The 18,050-nt window shown below is 35.8% G+C and overlaps 1 protein-coding gene across 1 annotated transcript in view; it reads right to left on the bottom strand.

Moving 5' to 3' along the window:
* Positions 1-14,282: 14,282 nt before the first annotated feature.
* The window catches only part of LOC128638103 (insulin-like growth factor III), a 37,364-nt gene continuing 33,596 nt past the window's right edge, over positions 14,283-18,050 (bottom strand). The window contains exon 4 of the mRNA XM_053689966.1: positions 14,283-15,367. Coding sequence (XP_053545941.1) covers positions 15,354-15,367 — 14 coding nt within the window. The 3' untranslated portion in view covers positions 14,283-15,353. The remainder of the gene's footprint in view (positions 15,368-18,050) is intronic.

Raw genomic sequence — 18,050 nt, 5'->3', positions numbered from 1 at the left:
CCTTTCACTTGATCCTGCTTTACAAGAATATGTTGGGGATTATCCCCTTATGACGGCACAAAGGGCTAATAACTTGAAAGATTTTCTTGTTAATAGTGAATTTTATCAGGTTAAAAACACTAATTGGTTAGACGTGCACTCCCAAAAAATTGTAGGGTGTTCTCCTTGCAATCATTGTGTATGTTGTCAATTTGTTAAAAAGACCAAGATCTTTGCAAGTAACACGAATAAGACCTATCAAATTAAGTCCTTTATTAATTGTTCCACCACAGGGGTTATTTACCTCTTGTCATGTTCATGCCCCCTTTTTTATGTGGGGAGAACGTTCAGAGAATTTCGCTGCCGTATAACTGAACATCGCAACAATATTAAGGATTTTAATATTGACAGTCCAATTGCAAGACATTTTGCTCAACATCACCAATCTAAAACAGAAAGTCTCAAATTTGTTGGAATTGAATCAGTAAAGGTCAGTAGAAGGGGTGGTAATATTGATACAATACTTTTACAAAAAGAAACCCGTTGGATGTACTATTTAAATACACTATCCCCAAATGGGTTAAATGAAAAATTGGAGTTTGCCTCCTTTTTGAACTGATACACTTCTTCTTTAAAATCAAACTTGTAAGCCAAAAGTTTGGCGTAGCTTCTAACTGTTCTGGGCTTTCAGCAGCCTGTTGGTTAATACTTTATGATGAATTTAAATTTGCTATTATTTTTGGAACTAAGTTGTTCCTGTTTGCTTCTAAAAGTAATATTAAGATATTTAAAAATCTTGTATGAATGATGTGGTGATTGTTTGTTTTTATGTGATTTTCCTGACATCGAGTAAAACAGCTGTGTATGAAACTGTTAACAATTTGCCTGTCAAAAGATTCATCCAATGAGAATGGTTGACTGTATAGGTGCTGCTTGCACCTCCATATGGGCCTTTTGCAAATAACGGCATTGCCTTGAGTCAGGTGTTTTCTGTACCCAATAAAAAGAGCTGTTCGGCTGGAGTGACGACAGAACCCGGAAGAAGCTCCGAGCGACCACGAGAGCGGAGCGAAACGCGCACAGGGACGCGTTATGAAGTATTTTTGCACTATTCATATCTATTTGTTTTTCTTTTATGAATTGTTATCTTATATGTGCTAGTTACCTAGACTTTTAGACTACACTTATCTGTGTAGTCTACTTTCTCTTTTCACTTATATGTATACTTTTTTCTAGGTTGCACTATGAGTTTATTTATTTAAAGTGAGCATAACTAACTTTTCGTTTTTTGTTTTATAATAGCCATTAATATAGAATTTCTTCCCAGTTTTGGGGTGTGTAAAAGTGGAGCCTTTGATCATATTGTTGCAATTCGAGCAACTTAAACAGGGGAAGCAGCCTGTATTATTTTTACCAATAAAAGATTGTCTATTCTTTTTATCAGATCCAATGTCTGCTTTTTATAAGAGTATCCCTTAAGTTACATGCCCTTCTATATGCTGGCATAGGAGGCTGTTGGAATTCTAATATCTCAGGATTACAGATATGTAATATAAACCAATGTTTGCAAAGGATCTTATGTATTTTTTTTTTTACTTAATATATGATAATCACTGGCAAAAATCATCCTTTTTTCTGTCGATTTATCCTTCTTACCCACAATTTTGTTTGTTTTTTTAATAAATCTTGCCTAGAGATTCTCATAACATCAATAATCTCTTTAAGAATAAAATTGGGATCATACCTCGTTTGAATAAATGCTTATCCCATTTCTTGTAATCTAATCTCTGCAGTTTCATCATCTGAAGTATGCGTCTTACATGCATCAATTGGCTTCTAGATAATGATCTCTTCAAATGTGGGGGATGTGCACTACGTTCATGTAGGAGACTATTTCTATCCATACTCTTTTTGAAGAGATCAATACCTAGGTATCCCTCATGTTTAATGACTGTAGTATCAAGGAAATCAATACGTTCTTCACTGTGCATCAGATTTAAAGTGATATGTCTAGTAGCCGTGTTAAGAGAGTTCACAAACCTCACCAGGAACCCAATGTCGCCCAGCCACCCACCAAATACCAAGTGGCACCATATAGTAAAAATTATTCATGTTGATAAACAAAAGTCTCTTCATATACATTCAGAAATATATTGGCGTATGTAGGGGCGACATTGGAGCCCATGGCTGTACCCTGCAATTGTATATACAATTGGTCTTGAAAGAGAAAATAATTGCATCTCAAAATGATGTCTAATAGCTGGAAAATAAAATCAATTTTGTCAACACCTCACTGACGAGGCCCAATGAAGGCTGAAACGATCGTCTGGGGTTGCTGTGTTCCTTGTTCAGAGAGGAATTGCCTGGTATTTCGGCACTGGACTGACCCTAATAGGCGGGATCAGACTGATATACTACAGGAAAGTTCTTCTCTGTGAAAAGCATTACTGGGCTAAAAGAAGCTGCACCCAGGTGGTAAATCACCATAGAACAGGCTAACAATAGTATTGAGCCAGTTGTTCGTTCCTGTGAGTCTGCTTCTCTCTGTGTGTATTGGTAAAAAGAATACAGGCTGCTTCCCCTGTTTAAGTTGCTCGAATTGCAAGAATATGATCAAAGGCTCCACTTTTACACACCCCAAAGCTGGGAAGAAATTCTATATTAAGGTCGCTGAACATTTCTTAAAAGCTGGACAAAAGGTGTCCCAACTTAGATTTCAAATTATAGATCATATAGAGATTCCAAGACATGGTGGTTATAGAGAGATTATGCTTAAACAGCATGAGTTATATTGGATCCATAAGTTGGAATCTAAGGGTCTAATGGGCATAAATAAGGATTTTGATTTATCTCTTTTTTTGTAATCCTTAGCGATAGTATTATTTCTATCCTCAGAAAATAACTGATATTACTAAATAATTACATGATTTGATGTTATACAAGTATTTCAATATATGGTGTGTTCTATGGGTCTTTTGATTGTTATATATATATATATGTACATTTTTGATAAAATATATGCAATATATGTTTTTGTCCACTAGATGGCTAATGTTAGTTGGATATTGTAGGTTTTTTATGACCACTAGGTGGTAGTATTTTTTGTATTTACCTGAGAGTTTGTAAACACAGGTGTGTTAAATATGATGAAGGGGAGGGTTTTAAGGTTTATAAGGTTCAATTCTTGTATGGGATGTATACATCATTATTAAGGGGTAACACCCAAAACGTTGTTGTCCTATCTTTGTTTGGAGTAGATGTAAATAAATATACATCTTTTATTATCTTGGAGTGCTGCCATCTGATTTCTTATATTGCATTAAAGTCACTTAATCCACTTTCTTTGACACCCCCTTTCCCTTTCTTCTTGTTTTTTGATCTCCTGATCCGCATAAAGGAATTGTATATCCTTCTTTGACTCCTTTTTTTGAGTCCTTTTTTGGATCATTCTTAGATTCTCTCTTTGAATGCTTCTTGATGTCCTTAGGACTTGATGTTGCTCCTTCATTCTCTGTATCATCCGTTGACCCCACCTTTAAGGAATGAGAAGACAAAGAAGAGACAGAGGAGATAGAAGAGGAGGGAGAGGGAGTTGAAGAGTCATCCGATTTTGCTGAATCAGGATCTGATGATTCTGCTTCCGTAGATGTGAATACAACTTTCTTAAAATGTTTATTCTTCAATATAGGTTTCAGTGTTTTTTCTTTATTATCTCTTTTCTTATTATCCCCCCATTTATTTCTTTTATTTAGATGAAACTTCCAGGTCTTAGTCTGAAATGAAGGCCATTGATACATTCTATTTGACTCTGAGCGGTTTCTGTGGAATTTCTTCCCTTTACGTTCCGCCAGAATGGCATCCAGTTTATCAATGTGTTCTTTCATAGAAGTCTTTTGCCGATAAAATAGCGCTTTAATCTTCAGCACATTCCAAGTCTGTTTGTGGAATAATATGCCCCTATTTATAGTTCATTGTTTACTCATTGCAAGCGGTATTCTATTATGGATATTAAGGATAATGTTGAGTTACGTGTGAAATGTAAATATGTTACAGCAGGTGTTATCCTTTGATAATTACAAAATGACTTTTCAATATGTTCCAAACATGAAAATCAAATTTTACTCACAACTGCTGCAATGAAAATGCTGTAATCCCCGCTCCACTCTTAGAGCACTTCCTTTCAGGGGTTGTTTAAATCACTCGGTATCCATGAATGAGACAGGCCACATGACAGGCCACATAGCAGTTCACAGTAGAACAAACAATAGTCAAAGGCTGCTCTGAACTCACAGTCCGCATGGGATGCCGGGCACGTGTGTGATATCAGACACCACAGTAACAAACAAGCTGACTACAGTAACAACAGATGACCACAAAGGCAGTGTGCAATGCCGGTAGGGGAGCAGAGAACCAACTGCTCAATGTCAATCAGAAAAAAGAAATTGGAGAAACTAAATTACAAGTCAGTACCATGCAAGTTAATATAGAGAATACCAAAATAACTAATATTTTGTTTAAAGATAGTATTGCATTTACCACAGAATACACTACACAGTTTCCGCAAATTGTATCAATTTTGAAAAGAAATTTACCTATCCTTGCTGCCGATAACATTCTTCAAAGTCACATTGAGAAGTGTAAATTTGTGTAAAAAACCCCACAAACATTAGCATCAAGATTGGCCCCAAGTATGGTTCCAAGTGTGACGTCAGTAAGAGGAGTTAATTGGCTCACGAGAAAAGGGAATTTCAAATGTGGGGCAAGAACATGCCTCACTTGTGACATGATGGTTGTAACAAGGCATTTTAAATCAACAGTCGTTAATAATGAGTATGAGATTTCTTTTTGCACCAATTGCAAAACCCGTTTCGCCATTTACCTCTTGGAATGCAATTTTTTCATATCCAGTACGTTGGGAAAACAACGGAGAGGTAAATGTGAGAATTAGGGAACATGTGACTGACGTAAAAAAATATAATAATGATTCCACTGCTGCGAGACATTTTAATCAGATTCACTTCACTAGTATTGGTGATTTTTCTGTGAAAATTATTGACCTGGCTCACACCCCACCTAGAGGGGGTAATAGGTATAAAATTCTTGACAAAAAAGAACTATACTGGATATATAAGCATAAATCCAGAACTCCTTTGGGTTTAAATCTTGAATGGGACATTAGTTGTTTTGTTTAATGTTCATCATTATATAACTTACAGGTACTGAGATAGAACAGGTCATGCTTGAGAATAATTTATGATGAGTATATTACAGTAAAATTCTACATATATATTATTCAATATGGCTAGAGATGGGTAATATTATGAATTTTGACATTTCAAGAATTTCTGAAGTCATCACTATCTATGAATAATCAGTTGTGTATTATTATTTATGAATTGTTTTTTACTTATTATTGTAACTACTTTTTCATTTATTATTGTAATTTCTTTCTTGTCATGAAATTCAAGGTTTGATTTAATTCAGGCATAATTTTGCACATTAATTTTGTATATATATTATGTATTATTCACTTTAAGTTTTTCTTTCTTTTTTCTTTTCCTTTGTGTGTTGTGAGGATATAAACTGGATACGGTATGTGTCAGTCAAATGCTTTTAATGTTCTAGTTATTGATATTAATTAATTAGAAAGGACATTAAGGGTTAATCTGTTGTAGTGTAAGTCACTATATAAGAGGATATCCTGTGATGTCCCAGCAGTCTATGAGTGTTGAAATCAATTTTCCTTTTTTACACTATTGTGCTGCCGGATACCACTTTTTTCCAATCCTGTGCAAAACCTCCCTATTTAAGGCTGGCTGTTAGGCTGCACATTGTCTTCACATTATTTCTGTTTTGTCACAAGCCAGAACCTGTTCCCTGTACTTCAGTGCCTATTTAAAGGAAGACTTCCTTTTGAAATTGCTACACTGATTGCAAGTTTGTTTCCTGCCTTGTCCAAATTCCTACATTTCAGATCTTACCAGAAGAAAAACTTTACCTTTGAATCTGCTACACTGATTGCAAGTTTGTTTCTTGTTCCTACCAGGAGAAAGACTTTATCTTTGAAATCTGCATCACGGTTTGCAAGTTTGTTTCCTGCCTTGTGCAATTCCTGCACTTCAGTTCTTACCAGGAGAAAGACTTTACCTTTGAATTTGCTACACTGATTGCAAGTTTGTTTCCTGCCTTGTGCGAATTCCTGCACTTCAGTTCTTACCAGGAGAAAAACTTTATCTTTGAAATCTGCATTACTGTTTACAAGTTTGTTTTATTCCTTATCCAGATTCCTGCACTTCAGTTCCTACCTGGAGAAAGACTTTCCTTTTGAATCTGCATCTTTGCTTACTTGTTTGTTCCTTTCCACTTCTGACATATGTGGACACAACATACCTGAATAGTACATATTAAAAATACCCTGCAAGCATATGCTCATTCAAAGTATTTTGTTATTTAAATAAATCTGTTATCTTTTCAATCTATATGGCTTCTACTAATCTTCATTTAAAGCAACTGTTCCAGACAATGAGGCTCTCACAAAATATCCTGAGACAGAACATGACAGAATGTGAAGACCTTAAAAGAGAGCCCTCTGGGATTATTGCTGTATTGGAATCAGTATTGAAGTTTATTAAGGACATATTGATTAACTTTATGGAGCTGGGGTAAACTATATGTCTCCCAACCAAAACCTTGTTTGAAGTTGCCTCCCGATCAAGAAAAGGTTGTAAAGAACCCTTTACAGAAGATGAAAAGACTCGGCAAAGACAATTTAACCTCTGTTTCTATTGTGGGGGAACTGGTCACCGCATCACAGGGTGTCCTGTAAGACCCCCTAGAGGATCAAGTCAAGATACAGTCAAGTCTAAAAAGGACTCTGATGCTAAGGGAACAAATGATACTTCCACTAGAAAACTGAAAGATACCCCTGGAGACGACCCAGCTATAGAGAGCAAATCTGTTCAACTAGCAACCATTTCGAACCTGCTACAAGAAATGTTACCTTATTCTAAACAGATGGTCAATGGGAGTGCAGCTTCAACTACATCTACTACTCATGCTATTCTTTCTATTCCTGCATCCACCACATTGGGGAACTATGCAAAAATACCTCCTGAAAATCCTGCACATTACTTTGTCTCTGTCCTGGCTGGAGATTCTCCCAACGTAAGTCACTCTTCAGACATAAAAGTGACAAATCTTCCAGCTGAATCAGAGTCTGCCAAATCTAAAGATCCACACCTCACTGCACCTCCTTCACCCAGCTACTCATTAACTGAGAAAGAATTGAATGATATGGTTGATTTTGATATACATGACACAGATAACAAATTCCTTGACTTTGAAGGAAAGGTCATATCTTACCTTCAGGCACTCTACCCCTCAGCCAGTGCTTTACAATCTGCTTTGCATAATCAGGAACCTCCAAAACGAACCAATCTTTTTATTAGTTCAACTCTTGCTATGCCTACAGTGGAATTTTCTATGGGTCCACAAACTCATGCAGCTTTTTCAAGGAACGAACCAACTTCATCTGAATGTATTAGGGCTTCAAATGGAACACTGGTTCGTAAAACCAATCTACAGATGTTTGAACAGGCTTTGAGCGCCCGGAGTGCGCTCTTTTTCAAATGCAATATCATGCAACTTAAAAGTACTGCCAAATGTGTATTTGCCTAATTGTATTTTCACCTGTGCAAAACACAGGTGCTCTCAATTTTGGTTATACTCTGAGCTAATCCTGTGCAAAACCTCCCTATTTAAGGCTGGCTGTTAAGCTTCCCATTGTCTTCACATTGTTTCTGTTCTTGTCACAAGCCAGAACCTGTTTCCTGTACTTCAGTACCTATTTGGAGAAAGACTTCCTTTTGAATCTGCTACACTGATTGCAAGTTTGTTTCCTGCCTTGTGCGAATTCTTGCACTTCAGTTCTTACCAGAAGAACGACTTTATCTTTGAAATCTACATCACTGTTTACCAGTTTGTTTTATTCCTTATCCAGATTCCTGCACTCCAGTTCCTACCTGGAGAAAGACTTTACTTTTGAATCTGCATCTCTGCTTACTTGTTTGTTCCTTTCCATTCCTGGCATAGGTGGACATAACATACCTGAATAGTGCATATTTAAAATACCCTGCAAGCATATGCTCATTCAAAGTATTTTGTTATTTGAATTAATCTGTTATCTTTTCAATCTATATGGCTTCTACTAATCTTCATTTAAAGCAACTGTTCCAGACAATGAGGCTCTCACAAAATATCCTGAGACAGAACATGACACACCCTAACATAAATCCAAAGTCTAAACACCCCTAATCTGCTGCCCCCTACATCGCCAACACTAATAAAAGTTATTAACCCCTATTCTGCCACTCCCTGACATCGTCAACACTAATAAAAGTTATTAACCCCTATTATGCCGCTCCCCGACATCGCTGACACTAATAAAAGTTATTAACCCCTATTCTGCCGCTCCCCGACATCGCCGACACTAATAAAAGTTATTAACCTCTATTCTGCCGCTCCCCGACATCGCTGACACTAATAAAAGTTATTAACCCCTAATCCGCTGCTCTCCAACATCGCAGACACTAATAAAAATTATTAACCCCTATTCCGCCGCTCCCAGACATCACCTACACTAATATAATTATTAACCCCTATTCCGCCGCTCCCCAACATCGCCGACACCTAAATAAACTAATTAACCCCTAAACCACCGGCCCCCACATCGCAAAACACTAAATTAAACTATTAACCCCAAAACTTACACCCCCCATAACTATCTTAAAACAAATAAAAACTTACCTGTGAAATAAAAAAAAACTAAGTTTAAACTATAAATTAACCTAGCATAACTATTCTAGTAAAATTTAAAAAACTACCAATTAGAAAATCTAAATTACAGATTTAAAAAAACCTAACACTACAAAAAAAATAAAAAAATCTAAAATTACAAAATATAATAAACACTAAGGAGCCTATCTATCAAGCTCCGAAAGGAGCTTGATGGCTCGTGTTTCTGGCGAGTCTTCAGAAACAGCAGTTATGAAGCAGCGGTCACAAAGACCGCTGCTCCATAACCCTGTCCGCCTGCTCTGAGCAGGCGGACAGGAATCACAACAATTCAACCCGATCGTGTACGATCGCGTTGATTGACAGCTCCCTGCTGGCGGCCCATTGGCCGCGAGTCTGCAGGGGGCGTCGTTGCACCAGCAGCTCTTGTGAGCTGCTGGTGCAATGTTAAATGCGGAGAGCGTATTGCTCTCTGCATTCAGCGATGTCTTGCGGACCTGATCCGCCCTGTCGGATCAGGTTCACAAGACATTTCTTAAATATGCCTCTTAATTTCAAAAAATAATTTTGCTGATTTGAACAGCCAATAGGATTTCAGTAGCTCTTATCCTATTGGCTGTTTTGAACAGCCAATAGGATTTCAGAAGCTCTCATCCTATTGGCTGATTTTAATTTGAAGAATCAATTCAGCCAATAGGAATGCAAGGTACGCTATTTTGAAACGGCTACCTTGCATTCAACTTCAGTGTACGGCGGTGACCGTATGAAGAGGACGCTCTGCGCAGGATGTCATCGCTGGTCCAGGATAGCTCCGCTCCGTGCTGCCTGGATAAAGACTTCTCACCGCCTGGATGGAGATGGATGTCTGGACTTCAGGAACCATGAGTAGATATTCTGGGGTTAGTGTTAAGTGTTTTTTTCAGGATTTTGTTCAGATTAGGGCTTTGGGCAAAGTGTAAAAGAGCTGAATGCCCGTTTAAGGGCAGTGAAAAAGAGCTGAATGCTCTTTTAAGGGCAATGCTCATACAAATGCCCCTTTAGAGTTTTTAGAGTTTTTTTAGAGTTAGGTTTTTTTTATTTTGGTGGGTTGGTTGGGTGGTGGGTTTTACAGTTGGGGGGGACTTTGTATTATTTTTTTTTTACAGGTAAAAGAGCTGTTTAACTTAGGACAATGCCCTTCAAAAGGTCCTTTTAAGGGCTATTGGTAGTTTATTGTAAGTTAGGGGGTGTTTTTATTTTGGGGGGCTTTTTTATTTTTATAGAGCTATTAGATTAGGTGTAATTGTTTTTATTTTTGATAATTTCATTTATTATTTTTTGTAATTTTAGTGTTTTTAATTTTTTTTTAAATTTGTAATTTAGGTTTTCAATTTTTTCGTAGTGTTAGGGTTTTTTTAATTTGTAATTTAGGCTTTTTAATTGGTATTTTTTTATTAGAATAGTAATGTTAGGTTAATTTATAGTTTAATGTTAGGTTTATTTTTATTTCACAGGTAAGTTTTTATTTATTTAAATATAGTTATATTGTAATTTTAATTTAAAGTTAGGGGGGTGTTAGGTTTAGGGGTTCATACTTTAATTTAGTGTTTTGCGATGTGGAGGGCCGGCGGTTTAGGGTTAATAGGTTTAGTTTATTAGATACTGTATAATGTGGGGGGCTTGCGGTTTAGGGGTTAATAGGTTTATTTAGTGTCGGCGATGTCAGGGAGCGGTGGTTTAGGGGTTAATATATTTAAATAGTGTTGGCGATGTGGGTGGGTAGCAGATTAGGGGTTAATAACTTTATTTAATAACTGTGATGTGGGTGGGTGGCAGATTAGGGGTTAATAAGTTTAATATAGTGTTTGCAATGCAGGAAGGTGGCGGTTTTGGGGCTAATAGGTAGTTTATGGGTGTTAGTGTACTTTGTTACATTTAAGTTATGAATTTTGTGAATCATTTTTGTTTTGCAAAATCTATAACTACTGGTCTCAGATAGCGGTATGGATCGTGACGGTATAGGCTGTAAAGCAAGCATTTTAGCCGGACCACACAACCTGTAATATGGGCGCTATGAAAATCCCGCACTCAAAAAAATTTTGAGTGCGGAATGGACGTTGCGTTACAGGATAAAATGCTTGTGGTATAGATAAACCGCTGTGACTTGTAATATGTGTTCCTGGCCATTTGAGCGTAAGGAAAATGATAGCACCAAGCATACCAAAACAAAAGAAACAAGGTGTGAGGGATTTCCAAGGCAAGGTATTTTAAAGGGTTCTTTCCATGTCCAAGCTGTAAGGCATGTAAATGTGGCCTAAAGACAAACTATTTCTTTTCACATAACACGAAAGTGAAACCTTAAATAAGTGATCTTATTAGATGTCAAGACAAAGGAGTATTATACCTAATCCAATACTCATGTGGACTACAATATGTAGGGCAGACATCGAGAACATTAAAAGATAGGATTAGGGAACATCTACTGCTCATTGAAAAGAAGAATATAGAAACACCGATGTATAGACATTTCACACTCTAACACGATGGAAATATTACGGATCTCAAGTTTCTTGGCATTCAGAAAGTTAGAAAGAACTGGAGAGGAGGTGATTACAAGCAAAGATTACTCATCACAGAATCAAAATGGATATTTACCTTAGACTGCCTATACCCAAAAAAACTTAACAACAAGAAAGATCTATCACACCTATTGAATACTAGAGTTTAAACACTAAATACAGAAGAAGCACATAAAATACCACCATGACCACATGTATGTCCATACTAGTCCTCATGTAGAGATGGTTTTCTTATATGCCATATGAAATTTTTTTATGTGATTTTAGAAGACTCCAATTGTGTTTGGTTTTACATTTTATTTGTGATTTAAATGTAATCCTCTTATGTTGTTAATAATCTCCTTATGTTTTAACCTTTCGTGTTTTAATTTTTCCACTTTAATTTTAATTCTAAGTATAAGAGTTTTGCTCTTATGTATCAAATACAGCCTCTTATCCCAACTGTCACAATCATTTTAGTAAAGAACACATTTCCAGACCAGAAATTATGTCTGCGTTGTAAAACTGAAACTAAAACAATACAGACAATGTATTCAGAATTTGATCTAACAGCACCATTACGGACACTTATAACATGCTAGTAAGCACACATGAGCAATTTTGTATTAGTAGGTTGATACATCAAGACACGTTCATCTATTACATTGGCACACGAAAACAGAAGTGACGTCAATAAATAATGTCACTTCCGGTTATAGGCGCAATTTCCGGTTCTGTAAGAATCAGATTACCCACCACTGTAGTGATGACAAACAGGAAGTGGGCAGAACCTTACAAGTTTTGGAGCCCAAACAAACCATTGTCTCCAATTAAGGAAATCTATCATCCCCTATATAAGGCTACCAGGTACTTCCAGTTTTTAGTCTTGATAAAGGCCCATTTTTGAGGGTCGAAACGCATTGACAATTAATGGTAAGCCTATTTCTAATACCCTATTAAGTTGTCACAGCTGCTCTGCACTATTGTTATATATTTTTTACATGACACTTTAGGAATTCTACGATTCACTAATCAGGATTTATAGGAGAATCATCATCCACACTCAAAAGGGATTTTGATTTGGATACATTTGGAACTACCCACACACAGCAAGTTTATATTCTTGTATTTTTTGGAAATGCATATTTATAGATTTGACTCTTTTTTTTTTTCTTTTTTTTACATTTTATATATTTTTTTCACTAATTTTATATATATTTTTCTACTTTTAACAAATTTTTTGGAAATTTGAACGTCCATCACCCTCACCTACCCACTTATAGGATTACTCATACAAGGTGCACCTTATATAATAGACTCTGATAGAACATTATACTCTATTAGAGATTTTGTCACGTCATCAATTTTATTCATATTTGTTTTTATTGTTGTGTAATATTGTGCCAACGTTTGTTTTTACTTATTTACTACATTGCTCTTACATGGATCCACTATTTTACTATGTTTGATTATATTTTAGAGATATCTGTTTAATTGTATTTTAGAGATATCTGTATTTCAGTAAATGATACCCAAATGTACCTTAGCCTTTGACGTAGGTGCTCTTTACATATCCCTTCTAGCTTTTTAAAGTTATGCTGCATCACTTTCAAGTGCTTCAACATTTGGGTATCATTTCCCTTTAATTTTTATCTTTCTTTTTTTGTTTAAACAGAGTGTTTCATCTATATAGATTAATTGTTTAATGATATATGCATTTTAATATTTTATGGTTGGATTTGATTTGATTTGACAAAATTAAACTGTTTACAAATAGCTAATTTACCTACACTTTGTCATTTGAAATAATGGTTTTGCCTATTGAAACCAACACCTATATTGTAAATATGAATACTGCAGTGTTCTCTGTAGAAAAGATGTGTAAACAATAGACAGCATCAGCATCACAGTGGGTTGGGAGAGGTACTGACATTTTAATTTGAACTTGCTCTCTCTAAGCATTTGCTTTTCTGTATATATATATATATATATATATATATATATATATATATATATATATATATATATAACATAAGTCAGCCTTGGTGTATACAGAAAGAGATAACATAAATGGCTCTCTTCTTCTTTTTTTACCTATTAAAATGGGCATGTTCTTGTGAACAACAGTTTGTAGTGTAAATGAGCAAAACGGCTATTTTAGATACAAAAAATAAACCTAAATTAGCAATTTTAAAGAAAACAAAAAAATACTGTAGAAATGTGTCAGTATCAATTTATTTAAATTACCTTTAAGGGGTTAAATACTTACCTCTAATGCGGCTCCCAGGGCCTCTACTAAAGTGCACTACTGTGAACTTGCTTAACTCCTTTGTAAGCCAATGACAAGAGGCATATATGTGCAGCTACCAATAAGCAGCTAGCTTCCAGGTCCTGAGCCTACTAGGTATGATTTTCAACAAATGATACCAAGAGAACTGAGCAAATTAGATAACTAAAGTAAATTGGAAAGCCTTTTTAAATTGTATGCTCTATCTGAACCATGAAGGAAAAATTTGGGGTTTCATGTCACTTTAGGTTGAAACTATTTAAAAACTAAGAGGAAGTATGTGTTTGTGTGCAACTCATTCCAAGTGACAGATGACTTATTGGCTGTTAGAGACAACTCCCACAGCCTTATTAGTGGTAATGAAGCACACTACAAGCTGAAAAGTGAATACATTTGAAGAGTGCCTCTTTTTGATGCAACAAGGGAAAAACATGTGTTCCTTTAATAGTTCATATTTTCCATGTAACTGAAGCTTTTGTAATATCAATAAACTGCCCTTTTAAGGGCAAGAAAGGACACTTGGGTGATTAGTGATTATTATCCATGTAAGCCATCTGTTATTCACATCCTGCCACCTGTCTTGAGAATGTTCGGTTTTGACCACAAGATCTGGAAACTTATTTATCACACACCACTGCAGTAATTAAACAGTAATATCAAGATATCAGCAGTTATAGAATAGTTCATTCATTGGTAGATGGGCGATTTAATTTATTAATCAAATAAAGCCAATAATGTACAGTAGTTTCATTTCACAGTTACAAAAAAACATTGCTTGTTTATTTGAAAAAACAACAGTTGAAAAAGTTACCAATATGCTCAAAATATTCATTAAAAAGTATGTGAAAGTCAGTAATAGAACCAGCATACTATTTTAAGGCTCTTTGCAATGCAAAGTTAGCTAAAAAAAAGTCTGCTTTAGGCTTTTCTACCGAAAAAAACAGCATCTCTAAAGCACCACTGAGTGGTACATAGACTTTCATACACTGGCGTACCCACCAATCAGCCGTGTATTTGCTCTGAGATCAGCACCAGGTGTGTGTATTAAAAAAAAAAAAAAGATAAAGCAGACTTTTTAGTCCTCTGCATTTGAAGCTACTATGCAATAGTATGCTGAGGTTATACTACTGCCTTTTATGTTACTTTAATACATCATTTTGCAGATCCTAAATTTAAACCATTCTGTTCCAATTTCTAAAATCAATGATGAAAGGGTGGATCTTATCTTATCGCTTTACAAAACCATATTAACAAGACTTCTTCTGGCCTTCATACTACAGTTGGAACAAACTGACACCCATTATTAAAGGTTTAAGACACTTGTATCAGACTGAAGCGCATTTATGATTCTCCTCTCTGGCGGCATTCATTTGCACTTTGCATTCAAAGGAAGTGCTTCATTTGCCTCCTCCTTTTCTTGGCTCTGGGAGCAACTCAATAATAAAGGCAAATAGCCCTGACCATATTTGGGGAATTTCAGTTGACTAATGATGATTGCCCATAATAAAAGGAAAAAACATAACCCCTTTTTGCTGTATTTACAATTTTTAGTAAAGAGCACTGGGCTATTGCATGGTTTCAGTCAGGATAATTAATTTCCTTCATTAAATTCTGGATTTTATTTTTTTTCCAGTTTTCCCCAATACGTTAAACTTGTTCTTGGCAGTGAATGGGTTTTTGTAACCTGGTTGTGTTGCCATCTATAACAGATCTTTAATTTTTGGTGAAAATGCCTTGAGGTTCCATTCAATATTGTCCTAGTTTCTTTGTTCTAAAAAAATAAAAATAAACAAAATATATTTTTTTAGTAAAGTAAATGTAACCAGTCAAAGCAGCTATTAAGCTATCAAATTTCTTCAGCAATTTTACAATACATTATGAGATCACATAGAGACTTAGACAGTTTGTCCATCATAGGCACGGGTTAAATGTGTTCACAAGCAAGCTTTCTGTGCAAATAGTCTATGAATATATGACCGTTAAAATTTTAAAAAATTACTTTCTCGAGTAGAACTTTAACCTGTGAAATGTAGTATAGCAGTGAGTGTCATTTTCCCTGTACTTTCTGGAGACTTTATTTATTTTTGGTAATTTCTTTCACAGCCTTACATTTTACAATATCATAAAATAGAGAGACACACATTAGGACCATGTGACACAGGTGAAATGAGATTTGTTTGTACTTAAAGGGACAGAGTACTGTTAAATTGTTTTTATCTTAATGTGTTTCCAATGACTTGTTATACCAGCTACATGGTATAAAATTATGAGAAATTGCTCCCTTTGGTTTATTTTGTATTTGAAATAGCTGTTTTTGTTATTTGAACCACAGACCATCAAAATGGGTTGAGCTTGCAGGGAAATCAGATATACTTATTTTAGAATTTTCTATACACACACACGCGTTTTTTTATATTATATCTGTGGATTCATTTTGTTATGAGTGCAAATTTGTAACAAAATTAGGGATATTCATTTTGATCTCATAAAATTAACATTGGAACAAATGCACACAAAAAATGTGTCAGTATACATCAGTTTCCTTTAAAGTATCTCTTTAAGGTAAAATACTTACCTGGAGCGAGCTGGAGAGCCGCAATAATCCTGAGCCTTCTTCACAGAGCGCAGGGCCCTGCTAATAGGAGACTTCGTGCGGCAGATTCCAGAGCTGGCGCTAAAGGAGAAGGTCCATTAGTGCAAGCTCTGGGATCCGCCACACTAAGCCTCCTATTAGTGTGGCCCTGGGCTCTATTAGTGCCCCAGCACGCTATAAGTAAGTATAAAGCTACAGGTGAACTTTTTCACCTGTAGCAAAGACATATTTACATTTGTTTAGCGAAAACTAATATAAATGTTACAAAATATTGAATATTTGTTTCATTTTAAACAAAAGGAGTACTGAATAGTGTAGTAGTCCAATATTCGCTTAACTAATTTTTTTAAAACGTTGGTTCTGAAAGATTCATCCGAAACCAATTTTTTCTCTGCGGCACAAGTCTAGTTATTTCTTCTGCTGCCTATGTTTACAATGCTTTCAGTATAGGTAGGGATACCACAAGCAAAATCAGCTATTTCAAATATCTAAATAAAGTAGAAGGAGCTATATGTAAACAATTTAATACAGTTATAGCAGAGCCCTTCCGTGTGTGCTGGGTTTTTAATGTTGTGAAATAAAGTTTTTCTTTTATTAAAATTGCCTAGGAGTGCAGTACTGTAAGTGCTTACAATTTAATACACTCCAGCAGATAAAATGGAAGGGAATAAATATTTAGGTTATACTGCCCCTTTAATCTATTCACAAACAATAATGAATTATTTATTTAGCTCTAAAACAATTTCAGTCCTCTTCATTACCTGTTTCAATGTAACAAGTTTTCATTAGTCTAAAATAGTTCTGTAGACTCTCTGTAGTGTAAATAATACACTTTTGGGGGACGTTCACGTTAACTAGGCTGATTTCTAATATTGTAGAATTAGCAAGTCGGCCTGTCAATCTGTTTCTTATAACTATGCCTAAACCAGACCTCAAATATAAATATCCCTGCTGAACGTAGTAAAAACAATCATACCAGTTAAATGTAATAACCTGGTATTAAAAATGAAGAATTAAGAAACTTTGCAGTTTAGTTGAACTTTGAGACGGTAACATGGTTGGGTTACATTAAGTATTAAGCTGAATGACACAGCCGTGTGAGTTTCCTAGTGCACTGCAGTCACCTAGGGCCACTTGGAACTTTTAATATTGGCAAGCCCCTCTCTATTCGATTTACCAGAAGCAAGAAGGAAAGTGCAGACAGGGGTCACTAGTGGCAGGTCCTGCCCCCTGCAAGACTAGGGCTCAATAAACTCAATGCCATTCTTTAGCTGCTGTCTTGCTTTAGTTTCAGCATGGCATGATGGTAGTCTCCATGTCGTGCACAGTTTTTAGCGTGATGTTAACCGCTTCAGCAGCTCTAGGAGGCAATATCTTAGTTCCCCTGACAGTTACTGTATCCCTGCACTGCAGCAGGTAGTGGGAGACACGGCTTCTGGTTTCAGTTCTCTGATTAACAATTTATATTAATTTTGTGTGCCTGGTTATCACTACTAGGAAATTTTGTTATTTTGTGTCATAATTGTTGAGTATGTATGTTCCCTTACAACTTTATTTTGTTTGGTTTTATTTTCATTTAAAAGAATGTTCTTTCTTTTCATGTAATTTGTCCCCTAAAAAAATCTCTGGGTGCACACCCTAATGATATCTGCTGCACATGCCTATGGCTATATGACAAAGGGATCCACAACAGCAGTGTGTCCTACAGCAGATTACAGGAAGATCCATAAGATAGTTTTGTTATTATGTTGTAGCCGCTGCTAGGGATGGGTTAAAGGTGCATAATACTCATATGCTAAATCACTTGAAACTGATGCAGTATAACTGTAAAAAGCTGACAGGAAAATATCACCTGAGCATC

Source organism: Bombina bombina, chromosome 8 (genome assembly GCF_027579735.1).
Source record: "Bombina bombina isolate aBomBom1 chromosome 8, aBomBom1.pri, whole genome shotgun sequence".
Taxonomy (NCBI): Eukaryota; Metazoa; Chordata; class Amphibia; order Anura; family Bombinatoridae; genus Bombina; species Bombina bombina.
This window is presented reverse-complemented; position numbering and strand designations above follow the sequence as displayed.